The sequence below is a fragment of the Anser anser genome (assembly GCF_964211835.1).
Source record: "Anser anser genome assembly, chromosome: 4".
Classification (NCBI taxonomy): Eukaryota; Metazoa; Chordata; class Aves; order Anseriformes; family Anatidae; genus Anser; species Anser anser.
The window spans coordinates 29,110,435-29,126,022 of record NC_139724.1 but is presented as its reverse complement, the minus strand read 5'-3'; the positions used below and the strand labels follow the sequence as shown (position 1 = coordinate 29,126,022).

General features: G+C 37.6%; 1 protein-coding gene across 28 annotated transcripts in view; it reads right to left on the bottom strand.

Annotated features, from left to right (window-relative positions):
• The window catches only part of MARCHF1 (membrane associated ring-CH-type finger 1), a 239,566-nt gene that overhangs the window by 131,942 nt on the left and 92,036 nt on the right, over positions 1-15,588 (bottom strand). For 12 of the 28 annotated variants that reach the window (XM_083834624.1, XM_083834626.1, XM_083834610.1 and 9 more), the window contains one exon: positions 9,299-9,507. The exons of 14 other annotated variants lie outside the window; for them this stretch is intronic. Coding sequence is in view for 2 of the 14 variants with exons in the window: in XM_083834615.1 (XP_083690741.1) it covers positions 9,299-9,397 (99 nt within the window). In the remaining 12 variants the exon portion in view is untranslated. Of the gene's footprint in view, positions 1-9,298; positions 9,508-9,656; positions 9,702-10,675; positions 15,520-15,588 lie in introns of those variants that run through there. 2 more of the 28 variants (XM_083834614.1, XM_083834616.1) reach the window with 2 other exon arrangements.

The following is a 15,588-nucleotide window of genomic DNA, read 5'->3' as shown; positions in this document are numbered from 1 at the left end:
ATGTAAGTCATATAAGTAGTTAAAACTCTGAAATATTAACATGGTACTGCTGCCTAAAGTGCTGCTAACCCTAACCTTTCTCCCGCTTAATTTTGGTCCTGTACCAGGTACTTGAAATTTATACTGAAATGAAGGTTTCTTGCTCAGAGCTATAAGGGGCACCAAGATGGTGAAATGTTATCTGTACTCTCTATCTCCCACAAACCAACGAAGGCAGTGCAATAGGCTACTGCAGTAATGGGAGAGCACAGAATGGAAAAGTCTCCTTTTAAGGCTCTGTAAGAATTTCTGCAAGAGTTGACAGTGAACAGTGTGTGGGTGCTTTTTATCTAGGCTGCCACTAGAGAACAAATCTCTCTAATAGGAAAAACACTTTTTTTAAAATCAATGAGGTACTGCCATAATCACTTTAAAATATTTCAGCATGACAGTGCTGTAAAATATGGATTCGGATAATTCATCTACTTCCCTGTTCCAAGAGACAATTTTCTTACGGCTGTTGTTAAAACAGTCCCATCTTTCTATACTCACATAAACCCAAGACTACAGGGATGGACAAATTTGGCAATAAGTGACCTTGATAAAAGGTATAGGCTTCGTGGTAATTGCCGAAAAGTTTTATTCCACAATACAGATACAGTCAACAACCATACAAGGAAATGCTTCCATTGGCTGCAAACTGTTATTGCTGCCACAATTTAAGATGATGACAAATGAGTCATGACTCTTGTGTATGCAAAGCTTAGAAAAAGAGCAGAGAGATCTACAAAATACTTCAAAGTAGCCTAAAAACCATCTTCTATTAAAGTTAAATCATCCCACCCTAGAGCACGAAGCAGTCAATGGCCACACTCCCTTCAGAAGGTCACACTGCCGAATGCCATTCCCCAATACATTGTCTTGCCTTCTCTCTTTTTATTGAAAATAACTCCAAATTCAAAGAAGAAACACCCCAAATAAGAAGCTTCCAAGCATGCACATCAAATAGGAGCAGGGACACGTGAAGCAGCATTTCACAGGAGGGTTCCTCAGGAAGGCGTCCCTGCGGGATGGGACCAGCCAGGGGCTGCGTGCTGATATGAGCACAGGGCTGTAGGTGGCACACAGCTCAGTGGACTCACACCACTGGCCCACAACAACCACAGGGAAATCGACTTTCACATTACAGGAGCAATTTTGGAAGTATGTACAGCTGTAAACCAGAATCATTTGTATTTCTAATGTGCTTATATTATAGCCATTCACTCACGCCAGACATACAAAACACCCTCCCGGAGCTGATGATATGAGCTGAAAGGTTTGCCTGTGATGTATAGGAAAAGATTTTTCACTTTCACCACTAGAATAACCTCCATTCAAAGCGTCTTTGAGAAAGTCTGCTTTGCCTCAGAAATAAAATCCAGGTCAAATTCAGTATTATTTTCATCATTATGAACAATAAAGATTACTGTAAATTATATTTTTATATAATTCTATGTACAGACTGATTGTGTACTTAATGTAGCCAGAATATATAGACTTTTTCCTTAAAAATTGTTCCTTGTTCAGATAGCTAGGCTCGGATAAAACTAGATACACCTGTAGCACTGGCATCACAAGTTTTGCAGGGGTGAGAGAATTTCAGCTTCTCTGATGTTTCCTAACTAACTGAGTAGTTGAAACCAACTGGATTTTAGTGTCAGTGAGTCATCTTTAACGAGAACAAGATTTGGTGGATATACAAGACCAAGAAAGCTGCTTGTTAAAACGCTGTTTAGATTTGAGAGTACTCCTCAAAATGAGTCTTGGAGCATTGGCTTTGCCGATGACTAAGTTCTGTCTTGGATGATTTTTGTTTGAACAGTATTTGCAACGTGCCATCCCCCGGAAGAAAAGCATCTGCAACAGACAGAGAGGTTCAGAGAGCACAGCTCATAATGGAAGTCAGTGTGAAAGGCACCTGGAGCAAACGATCAGTGTTTTGGTTTCCTGACTTGTTTCCAGTTCCACATCAGTCCCGCTCAGCTACCAGGTTTAGGCACTAGAACAGATTTAGGAAACTGTCTCAATTACAGCCACTACTTCAACATAACTCAAGACCTAATTCAGTCATGAAATTTGAGTGAACAGGAGGTTATAGCTGAAAACTGGATCAACAATCACTAATTGAAAATTATATAGTTTTTTTATTATTATTATTTGGTTGGTTTGGGGTTTTGGTTTGTTGGCATTTTGTATTTGTTTCTTAAAAAACACAATTTAGAAAGAAAATTTACAGTAACTTTTTAATACAGCCAATGTTTCTTCTATAAAATCTCAGACTAGCATTAGAAGGAAATCCAAATGAAACAAAAACTGAAGCCTAGTATTTTAAACTCAGAATGATTTTAGACTAGGAGAGGGAAAATACACACACACTCCCCCGGATTTTCCATTTATTGGAACAGGGAGTTCCAAGATAAAAAAATAAACTTCAGGCTTTCTTCATGAGACTTGTAGTCAAACTTCAGCAGCACCAGAAGACACATTTCAGCAGATTGTAAGCACTGGCTGTAAACACAGAGGAAGCGGACTACAGAGATAGGGAATCTTAAGCTTCAAATCCTTTATCAGCGAAAAGACCAATTTTCAAATCGATACTCCTATTTGATGCACAGTCAATACACAGCAACTTAAGTTGGTGAAATACCCTTTTACCGTCTTCTTTTCATAAAAAGCCCGACAATCATACATACTATGCAGCCAGTAGCATTCACATAATCTTATCAGGAAGAGCAGCCTGTAAAGAATTGGCATTATCCTACAGTAAGCTATTAAAAGCACAGCAAGCAACCTCCTATTTTCTTACTGATAACAGAAGAAATGGGTTTTATTCACAAGAACTAAAAAAAAAGAAGAAACAAGGACTCAAAATCAGTAGAACAAATCTAGCTTGTAATAGGTTGCACTTCCCCTTTCTCTCACTGTCATTAAATAGCCACATCAAAATAATAACAGTTCCAAACAGGAGTCAGAAGACTTACTGGTAAGAATTTCCTTTTAAAAGCATCTAAAGACAACTACACAGACTGCCTTACAGCTATACTTCTGGGAGTATTTCCACCATTAAATAAAAATTACCACTACAGAATAACAGAAAAACCTCACCAGAAAGCATTAAGTGTCTTATAACTGCAGGTACAGGTGGATTTCCGTGCAAACACTGCAGTTGTCCAAAACACGGTCATGGCAAGAAAAGAAGAATAAACTTCTGCATCTTTTGAGAAATACCATACAATATTGACAATAAACAGGGTTAGAGATTTTGTCATATATTGTATGTTACATCATGTCCAACAGGAGCATTACATTCAAACTAGGAAGAAAAAGCAAGGTGTGTCAAAGTATGTCAGTAAGCAGATTTATACGCTGGAGCTCAACCCGTGCCTCCACATCCTTCCTCCCATCTCTTGCTGAATGAAAATTAAATCTCCTAAGGACAGGAATTACATGGTGCTTTATAGGCAGCTATACTTGAAAATAAACATCCTTACATTTCCTGTAATAAAATTTCTGTATGTTAGTTAATAGATGACTGTACGTATTTATTTGTTAAATTATACTTATGAAACTTCAAGATCAGAAAGCAAGATAATCATCAACAAAAACACAAACATCTACTATCTGGCTTAAGAATTATTTCATTAATTTCCTGGAAATCTAAAACTTCTATTCCTTGCATCACATGCCTCAAGCCATCCAGAAAAGAAAATGCATGAGGATATCTGTTGTTTTAGTAGCACTGATATCAGTGACATTTTCACAAGTCACCCTGATTTCGCCTTTGCATAAAGTGATCAAAGCCATTAAGAAATTTAACTACACTAAATATTGTGCCTCCCCATCTAAAGGATCAAATGCATTGCTTGACTAAAGGTTATAAGACAATAAAACAAGACAGACATCTAAAACCTTTAGCTTTTTTCATTAATTACAAACAGGCTTCAGGTATGAAACATCTCTGTATGTACGTACTTCACAATTGCACGAAAATCATTTAATAGAAATGTAGAAGCATTTCATTGGTAGAATGCAAGAAAATAGGCCTTTAAAAGTGTTACCTATCATTACATCTGTTTAAAGTTAAGCAATTATCAAATGAGATTACATATTAAAACAATTTATTCTCATTAAGAAAATTGAGTTACCATCTCTCCCTCAAAAAGTGTGTCAGTGTCTCAAACTATTTACAAGCTTTAAGGTAAATGGTAGCAGTAACAGTAGTCTGCTAGAAAGTTTCTATAACTTATAAAGTAAATGTTATCAGCTACTCTAACATAGCATCTGAAATCACCATTAGGTTTGAGCCTCATCTTCTGACTTGAAGAGATCTGTTTACAAAAAAATGCATGCTCTTCACAATGAATTCACATACATCATGCTGAGCAACACATTCAAATGACTTTTTTTTTTTAAGGTAAAATCAGTACAGCAAAAATGCCAAGTTCAAGTTTAATGCATCCTAAATGACAAAGTATTTCCCTGATAACATTTACAGCCTCAAAAGTTGCAGATCTCTTGCTGTCCTGCTGCCTTTGAGATAGCAGAATATGAAAACATTGCTGAAAAACAGAGATCCCATGTTCCTTCCATAGTACGAAGCTGTGCAGCATGCAGAATTTAATTTCATGTCATGTCGAAGTATGATATACATTGGGGTGGTGATCTGAGAGGGAAAGGGAAAGATGTTTAAGCAGGCACATTCAATAACTAATGTAGCTGCACTTATTTTTAATATGTGTTGGAGATAAAGAAAATTCCCCCTTGCATTTTATTACACATTATAAATTTCTGTAAAGGAAACTAATCATCATCACCTCTGTCAGAACTACAATACATTAAGACTATAGAAGTGTAGTAGACATGAGGAGAAAAAACATTTACCAATAAGTTAACAGCAGCATTTTTACTCTACAAAGAATCAAAACTAAAAATAAAGCAACAATAACATGGCAAACTCACTGCTTGTTAATACTAACTACAGAATATCAAGCATTGTAAAGTCTTGAGGATATTGGGTTTGGTTTTGGGTCAGCAGAGATAAGAATCATCACTGTAACAAGTCAGTCATACTGCCAGGTGAATAAGTTCAAATACCATATTACAGTTCCAATGGCATTTTTGTTCTTTTCTTTTACGGGAAATTCTTGCTAAAGGTAATCATACCAAGTACTGACTTGTTTCGGTCACTGCCTTGTACTCTGAGATAAACAGACCTAATTTTTGCTTCTCATGGACAATGGTTCATTATGTTAATCCTTTTGAAATCAGCACATAAATTTTCCACTACCACATTTTGAAAAATAATGGTTCAGCTGAACAGGTATAATCTCTACAACATTGGAGAAAAAAAAGTAGTTTGGCAGCAAGGAGTATCTTCTCTGCCATATCACGTCATGTATGGTTGGTTGGCTTTTATAAGCATACTCCTACCACACTGAGCATACAACGTTCAAGTTTATTTTAGCACAGTAGTTATGGCAGTTTATTCTTTGACCCTTTCAAATGCCCAGTTAGCATTACTTAGTAAGTTTGCTAAAATTTCACTCGGTTGCCCTGTCCCATTTTCTCTACTGTATGAAAACTTCTTCAAGCACTTACCGCACCTCAAAGTGATAACCCGTCTGTACACAAGACAATGGAAACAGAGACTGTTTTATGAACCTCACAGTGTATATTCACAAATAGATCAGTAAAATTATTAGGCAGAGCAGGCATTTCATCAACCATATTCCGCAGAAAACATATACATTTCTTTAGTCTTTGTTACACGGTAAAGAAAATCAACCAGAGGTTCAGCATAACTGTTTAAGCACACATACGAAATGGGGAATGTTATTTATGTAGTCACAAGGCACTGAAGTCAACACTTTCAGAAACTTCACAGATTTGGAGGCCTTATGACATCGTTTGATTTTTAGGTCACTGACTTAATTTACTTTGAGTTACACTTCTATTAAAAAACTATTCTGAAAACAGAAAACAAAGTGTTTTTCTCCATCACAAAAACACAACTGCACATTTCAATGTCTGCTTATGACTTTTTTCAAATACTGAAAAAAGCTGAACTACTGAACACCAAAGAAGTCCACACCATGTTGTGAATGCACTCAATGCTCTATACTTTGGTCTTCATTTCTGCAACAATCTTTTCCAACACCATTTGTGAAAGAATAAGATGGACAAGTTGTTCAGTTAAATGCTTTGGCCGAACCCAGTAGCATTAATGAATGTTAAGCCTTTCTAAAATCAGTGAAACAAGTTGAAAATTGTACCTGTATGTGGAAACATAGTGCAGAGCTGCTGTAACATGGTATAAAACACTTTAGGATTTTCAGTGATTTATTATGGAAAGAAAAAAAATCTACATCACCTTCAGACAACACTCAAAGAAGCTCCCTAGTTAAATTTGATACAAATGCTCTTGTTAACTACAACTTCCACCAAGTCTTGAGGCAAATCATCTAAAAATTACAGTAATCGAGAGCAGAAAAGTTGTTGCTCCCAAAAAGGATACTGCATAGAAACATTACCTTAAAAAGCTTCCTCTGGCCACTGTTGTCATGTTGATATTCCTAATATTTGTTGATTTTCCTAATATTTGTCATATATCGATTGTGGAGACTTGTTACACATCATTAACAGTGCAGTGGCCCATAATTAATACTGCACTTAATAGTATTCTTAAGAATCTGGCAATCATCTGTAAGTGTGCATAACCTTCAGATAAAGCATGTCTAGGAGTGACTATAACCACAGAATAGCATTACGGAATAAGCTGCAGCATGAAATGTACACAACTGAGGTTCTTATGTCAGCCAAACTTACGTAATTCACTGTGAACCTCCACTGCAGTGAGCTCTGCCACTAGACAGAAGATGAACACTTCTTGATAAATTTTAATGCTGTTGCAAGGAAATCTCATAACATTCACAAGCAAAGACCAGGATTTGGCATACAATCCTAACAACTGTTAGAAGATATTTCTTTCTTCCACATCTTCCCAAACTAGCTGGATGCTCTCACTCCTCCAGGAAGCCCATTTAACTCCATCATTTAGCTCTTTCACCTCAAAATGCCTGCTAGTGGAAAGGCAGAGGAACCAGGTACTTGCACAAACAGTATCAGTGAATAACATGAACCCAGACCAACTGAAAAGTCGCAGCCTCACCAATACACAGAAACACCGAGTACAAGAAAGAAAGTTTTCCCTGTAAGAACCATGCTGTGTAGGAAAGGCAGGGATAGAAAGCTACCTAAAAAAGCCTGAGAAACCTGGACAGTAAAAAGCCTGGTTCACCACTCCTAAAGCACATCCATAAACCAAACTGAAGTATTTTCATAGTTTACATATGCGTATGTGAAAAATGCTGTCTTTATACCACTTGATCTACAACATCCATCAGTAGTATTGGGGAGTTTTTACTCTGCATAAATTACATTCATAAACCTTAAGGGACAAGCATGTCTTGGAGCAGGATGATTCGTCTCCGTCCAGCAGAGGGCAGTTTTGCAACTGCATTTCAATGGAGTACTGGAAGTCTGGGTTTTGTTTGTTTTTCAGTATTTCTTTTAGAAGAAAGAAAACTTCCATGAACTTAACTAACCTGACCATTTTGTTATTTTCTGCTATATAAATCCCAAAACTTTCAAGAAAAGACTTTGTTTTCTGAGATACTGGAGTCTCAAGGAAATGATGCAATCCAGCCCTCAAGGGAAAAGGAATGTATAAAAGCATATGAAATTCTTCCAATTCCGAAGCTCCACACTTCTCCCCACGTTAAATTAACTATCACACCTATCTGACCTCTGTGCAAATGTTGCATGTATTCTTCAGTTAACTCTGATGCCCAAATTAAAACCAGAATGCCAGAGAGCAATTTTAAGCTGTGGTAATGTTTTATATTTCTGTATGCACTTCAGGTGATGTTTCATAGTTCTGCTTTTCACATGTCGAGTCTTAATACGAAGAACAGTTTCCACCTGAACCTTCATCCTTAACCAACCACTGGAAGAATAAAAACAAAATAAAGCAAAAGTTTTCTGTTGCAGAACACAGATGTTATCAACTGTGATGTCAGTACTACCAGTAAGCAACTGGGGACTGCTTCCAGGGAAGGACACTGTTTATATACAGGTGCCCAAACCAAAAACAGAACAATCACAATCAATGAACTTGTAGAAGCCAAATTCTGAGCAAAGAAGGCATCCCAAAAGGAGAGTCTGCAAGCATACTAATACTTCTCTGCACGTAAGGGGTATCAATCATCTGTTGAACTTAACAATTTATTGAAAACTAAGTCAGATATATGGCACAAAAAAAAAAAAAAGTTAAAACACTGCTTCTTTCAGGGATGCAGTTTATTCCCTCATCTCTCAGATAATACTTAAAATACATCATATTTGTTTCCCAACAGTTCCTTATTTTCCATACTGCAACAGGGAACAAAAAAAAAAAAAACAAAAAAACACAGAAACAAGAAACATGCTTGGAAAAAGCAGATGTCTGTCAGGTACATTTACCACTACATCTAGAAATAAGCTACTTGGTTTTTGGGTTGGGGAGGGATGTCTGGTTTTGTCAGAGGGTTTTTTGTCTCACACAATGCATGTTCGACCTATACAGAGTAGAAGAGATTCCAACCTTAAACATATCATTAGAAAATTGCTTAGATTTTCTGCGTATTTTGTTCTATTCATTAATATAATATGAACCTACAGTATCTTCTTAACTGGAACAACAGGATACGCGATACTCTGATGGAACACCCTTGTATGTTTATGAATCAAAGAATGTTCATGCCTTTCAAATGATAATAAAGAGTAGGTTACAGAGCTCATGCCTACATCTGCTATGAATAACACATGCATATTAGAAAGACAGGCTTTATCATGGTATTTTGTTGTTTTTAAGCAGAAATAGGAATCTTATTAAAGCTACTTTTTCATCCAACCTATTATAAAGAAACTGCTACTTGACAGCTTATAAGGAGCAACACCGGTCAGCTCTAGTGGACTGCATGCATATAAATCAAAATGTTAAAACCACCCCCCTGCAATGCAGTTTGTAGCTTCCTTTTTTTTTTTTTTTTTCTCCATTATGCTCCTCTTTCCTATAATGCTGAGATGTTCTCCCAGGAGATTGCTTCAGTGTGCTAAGGCACACTGCAAGCATGTGTACCATGTAAAGCTACAGCACACTGCATCCTGCTGAGCAGCCAAAAACTGGCCACAAAAGGCAGACTCGTCCTACCGTATCAAACCGAAACCCTCCTCTTACCTCGACTTCCTTGCTCTTCTCTTTGTTTCTGCCCATTGAACTTCTCCCATTGCTGGCAGTCTCCCGCGCTGGAACTACAGAAATCTGTTGGAGGGGCATTTCTACAGTGCTGCAGGTTGCCAATACCTGATTGGATGCCTTATATCTTCACTCCCCCTGAGTAGCCCACCTGTATAATTGTTCATATCCTTGCTTTGCCAAGCTCAGCTCTAAATAGAAAGGGGAAAATATTATTTGAGAAACTGTGCAGCATACACCAGGGTCTTCCATCAAAAAAAAAAAGTAAAGCAAAGCAAACTGAAAACACAAACGAGAAACAGCAAGCAAAGAAGTAAACCATAATAATCCAGAGTTTCACATTCTCAGAGTGATGAGTTGCTGCAAGTCGTAACTCCTCTGCTGTGTCCCTGGAGCACCCCTTTCCCCCCTAGCCCTCGAGAGCATTGTGGGAGACAATTCAATTTCTGTGTTACCTAATAACTGTCATGGAAACCACGGAAACCTGGGTCTCGCAGGCCCTTATTAGCGATCGCTTCCCTTTAATGGCACAGACTCCCACATTTGCAGCGGCTGCCACTTCTGCTTTTGTTTCCCATCCGATTCCAAAGGAGTCCACTAAGCACCCAGAGACACCGCACCATGCTGACTAGGTAAAGCAGCATAAGGCTGAAAAGCTTAGTGTCCTATTTTGGAGCCAAAATCTCCTCCTTTAAAAGCACGGATAGCTTGCTGTGTCCTTCATGCATCTACAATAATCTGCTTAGGTCAAAGGATCTGCCTGGAAGTGAAGAGCAGCGGTGAGCGAATGAGGTGTAAAAATGAAGACAAGACTGGGAGCGATTGCAAATGTGCCTTCCCGAGGCTGACAGTACGAAGTTAACCCTTTGCTGTGCTCTCCTTCTCCTGAGACATCCCCAGTAGCAGCTCAGCAGGGGACGTCAAAGGCAGGCACACGTGTCTTTACAGTAGTCACACGCCCTGCACAAGTACGTGAGCTTTCCCCACCCAGCTGCTCCTATTCCTCTCAGCTGTAAAAAGGAAAACACCCAGGAAAACTCTCACCCCCTCCCCTGCTCCCAAAATGCAAAACAATAGAAGAATATCCAAGGTGCTGTATTACAAAAATAGGTACGAAGAAAGAAAACTTTTATGACATCTACACCTCTTACAAATATTTACAAGTCTTGATGAATATTAAGAATGCATGCAAAACAGATTTTGATTTTAGAATAAGAAATACTTAGATCAGAAATCAAATAGCACTGTATAAATAATACAGGAATGAAAGTGGGGAAAAAAAAAAAAACAGAGCAAACACCAACAATGTCTTAAGATGTTGTCAATTTAAAAAGAATTTAAAAAAAAAAAAAGTATTACCTTGGCCTTGGAATAAACCATCTTTATTTCTATTTTACTGTATGTATTATACAATTGCATTTTAAGTTCTATCAGGAAACGATTGCATTGCATACAGCCTGGATTTTCCTACAAAACAACGTGGGGAGGATTTATCACACTGTTGATTCACCACTCCGATATTTTAGTTACTATTTCTCAGTCCGAGTTAACAGAGCTTACAAGAGACAAAGCTGAGAGAAGGTGGGAGCTGGTTTACTCTGCCATCCCAGTTTTATATCACCAGGTTAAACTAAGGTATATTAATGTAATCTAGCACAAGGGTTTATCAGATGCATTAACAAAGCACTGTAACCTGTAGGAGAGTTTACAGATGCTGCAAGATGTGTGCATGTACTTCTGCACATCATACATACAGCTGTACTAATGAAATCTATCTACAAAGAAGAAAATGAAGTCTATTGCCATTTACACTGTTCCTTTACAGACTTTTAGTTATATTTTACATGTTTATTCCATCCTTACTCTCTGATATTCCCAAGTTAGTTTGAATGTATGTTTACACAGCTTATAATGTACACAGGAAGATCTTTCTGAATTTTAAATATAAATGAAGGAAAAAAGGCAAGCTCCTGCTTATGAAAACAAGTGCAATACAATGACATATTTTGACAGTATTCAAAGACAAGAAATGTCATATACCAGACTGGTAAAGTTTAACTGTTAACCTTACACTGTACTAAAACGTAAAGGAAATTCCTTTTTAGCTTAAGAGAAAGTTTTAAAGCTACAGATAAACTCTTTTCTTTCCTGTGAGGAAAGAATCCCTAAATATGGCCCTGCTTTATCATGCTAATCACCTACCTCTTTGCTAAAAGCATTGGTAGAAAACTAGTTGTTTTGAGGTATTAAAATGACCTTTCTGGTAGTGTCTTTCCATGTCTAATTAATTTTTTTTTTTTTTTAAGTCAAGCTCCTTTTTGATACTGTGGCAATAATTCTGCATTTTAAATCACCTGAACTTGAGTGTCAAGTCAGAGATTTCTAGGTTAACCAGTAATCTCTTTAATCCCATCTATGTCTTTCTGAATTAGCTAAAATAAAGACCTTATACGGTGTGATGTGCTTAGTTCTTTTTAAAATGACTAAATCTTGTGGCCCCTTTCCCCCCTAAGTGAACTTATCAATGCCATTAACAACTACAGAACAAAAAATCTGATCCAGAGCAAGGGATATACATTACCATTAAGCAAGTCCATATTTGCATGCTGCTTAACTGATTTACTAGTTGCATTTCTTCCCCATGTCAAGATTTCAGATTAGCATGACATTGCCCACGCTGTACATACGCTGAATAATTTACTTCCCACCCAGAAGACTCAGAGCCAGTGTGCTTAACCAAGCCCAAAACCACCAAGGTGCCAAACACTGTGTGTAGAAATGTGGAGAGCAGCACTGCTTCAAAATTAAGCAGGCTGTTGGAGGCTACAGGACATACCCAAAAGCACACCATAGAAGTCAATGGCAGACATGGGACTGGGATCATTTTTCTGTCCCACACTCTAGTTTTGTGTTTCCTCTCTGCTTTTTCAGGTAAAATATATAGAATTAGAAAATGTAAGGCTTTTGCATCCAATGTTAATATACCTATCCTCTCCTAACAGCAGTGCTGTATCAGAATGCCTCATGGAGAAGAAACAAAATTCATTTCAATTTACAATCTATTTTTAGAGTTCCTAAGTGCTTCCTAACAGTTAGAGGATGACTTGCAGCCTTCTGTGTTCCCCTCAGTCACTTCCTACCCCATCTCAGAGCTTGACCACCTGGAGCCGAGCACAGCCCTGCTACAAAAGAGTGAGCAGAGGATGAAGAGGTGTAAGCCTGAAGGCAGATGGAAAATGTAAACCTTGTGTCAGATCCCAGGTCTTGTCTCCCTTGCTCTACAGGACTCTACTGCACCCTTTAACTCTACTCAGATCCTTTAAAGTTATGAATTACCTATAAAGTAAGATCTTATGAAGTGATTTTTTATCTATGCATTCTATATATAGATTTTATATCTATAGATTTTAGTTTTTCTTTGTTTGTGTTTTTTTTTTAAATCCTATGAAGTAATTTTATATCTATATCTTCTATAAAATTATATATATATTATATATTGATGTGTTACCTATATATGTTATATAGAGAGAAGTATATATTATGTACCACTTGGAAAACATGTTAACCTGCACTCATTCCACCCGGTGGTCAGTGTGGGTGCTCTGTCCAAGCAGTATTATTTTCAGCAGACGCTCAGCCCAGCAGGCTGGAGCTGCAGCGCCGTGCCTCACCCAAAGCACCGCGTAATGGCGGCCTGGGTGAGGCCTGCTCCTGCAGCACCAAGCAGCTAGCTGGTGCTTCAGCCTTGAAGGGTGCCAGTAACACAGTAGAACTGGTGATCTGGAGCAGGTGAAGATGATGTGTCAGAGAAGACAGCTAGGTTTTGGGCGATTTGTTAGTAACTGATTTAAATTACACAAAAAGCAATCCACACTCAAGAGCTCCCGAAGCAAGTAACCCCCCCAGAGAAGTACCCCCTTTTCACCTACAGTTTAAAACACTATTAATCCTGATTCAGAGAAGCCCAAGGACCCCACCCAGCTTTCAGTTACCCATATTCATTCACACAAGCCCAATGCAGTGAAGTGAATCTGACCAAATATAGTTCATGGTGCAACCCCTGCATAAAAAACACTATCAGCAACAGGTAATTCATTTTTACTCAGCATAAAATCATCTTTAGATAAGATGTACTGTAGCCATCAATCCTCTATATGGTCTTTAAGCCAAAAGCTATGATGAATTTTGAAAAAATAAGCATTTGTAGACATTAAGTGCTTAGATGTTGGTAGGGTAGATTCTGCATTTGTCAAAAAGAAACATTGGCTATGATGTACGATATAAGAAAAGGTACAGACTTACAGACTATTGATCTGGCATCTAGGAATGTGTTTCACTGTATTCAGAAATAGTGCAGAAAAGTTACACACCCTGCATATACTGCACTCCCTCTGCTCCTTACACACACTATCGACCTGGTGAGATCATACAGCCTCATAAATGTTTCCACACCTATTACCATGTTTCCTATACACTCTAAACATCTCACCTGACCTCTACTCTATCCCTCCAGTGTCCTCAAGGGTAACTTTAATATATATTGCCTTCGGCAACTATATTACTATCACTTTATTATTGAGAAACTTACAAAGAGTAAGTGTAACTCAACTACCTCACCTGATCTCATAGCAACTTTATTTAAGAAGACAACAAAATAGTGTGGTTTTATCAAAAGAGGCTGGACTGGATGATGTTCCGTTACCACACTTCGATGCACAGCACTCCTAGATGTACTCTTGTATGAAGTACAAAGCCATCTGTAAACCAAAATTTCTGAAAAGGAACCACTCCATTTCCCTCTGATACTAACAAGTGCATCAAAGCAACTGAGACTCTCACCTCTGACTTGCAGAGATGACAAAATTACAAAAGGGTCAAGCACATAACTACATACAATTAATAATAAAAAAGGGTATCATCAGGAGGCACGTTTAGAAAGAATTTATAGATAGGTCCTAAAGAAAAGAACCCTGCCTACAGTTTTAAATGAAATTTGATGTCAGCCTGTCATAAGTATATCAGCACACAGCTATAAATTAAGGTTACACACCAAGTATGTATTCGTGCACCTGTATTTATTAACACACACATACACAAATATATATAAATATCCCCAATGATACCCTTTAAACACAATTTGTTCTTTTCTTCAGAAATTTCAGAATAAAGCAATCTCCACATATAAAATCAGTATAAAATTTACAATGTTATACAAGGAAGGAAAAGTCAGAAAAGGAGATCACTCACTCACAAATAATTTGGGTGGTTTTCTTTCTCCTAAAATAGCAGTTACTCTCTTATATTAACTTTTGAGAGGAAAAAGAAACGAAAACACAAAGCTCACCTATATTAGCGAGTTTTATGCAGGCTACCTGTTGTGCCTTTCAACCTGTCCCACATTTGCATTGTAGGTACAGAGAAGCAAGCCTGATCATCACAGCAGCTGTGGAAGTGGATACCTATACTAGATAATGATCAACTGGGATGAAGTTCTGTCACTAACTAGCAAAAGTTTCTGCCACCTAAATTAAAAATGCATGTAGCAGTTATCTAAAGCAGACCAAACAAGACTGATGTAAACTAATCCCTTGGGTTTCACAGCATCCTCAAGTTACGTGACACCAGAACCAAATGAAACTTTTAAATAAATGAAAAATTCCCTTAGATCTTCTCCCATTCCTCACAGTTCAAAAGAAAGAAAGTAAAAGTTAAAACCTATAGCAGTGCAAAATTAATCCTAGAATTAGGACAAATAGGAAAGATATTTTTAAGCAAATACAATTGAGGGGTGTAATTATTTTTAAATGTCCAAATATTTCAAAGCAATATGCACTGAATTACAGAAATCTTTTCCTCTGAATGGGAAAACCTGTTCTTCACTGCTATCTGGACCAGTATGTCTGGTTCTGCATTGTTCTACACCACGTGCTGGCGTCCAACAGAGGAACCTCAGGAGTGGAAGCACTTTAAGCAGAATTCTGGTGCAAGTGAAGTCTCATAAAAAGCAAAATTTTAAAAGTTGTTTAAACAACGTGAATAGAATTCATTTTCTTTGCACGTCAGAACACCAAATGGCTGTGAGATGTCATATCAGAAGTCACTATGTGGAATTGACATATATAGACTTGAATGTAGCCATCATGTTATCAGATCCTTAGGATTTTTTTTTGCAGCCTTTCCCTTTGCCCACCTTTAGGTTCATTATTGAATGAAGTGCTGAGAAGTAACACTTGACATATTATGAATAAAAGTGCATTACAAGCATTAAAGAA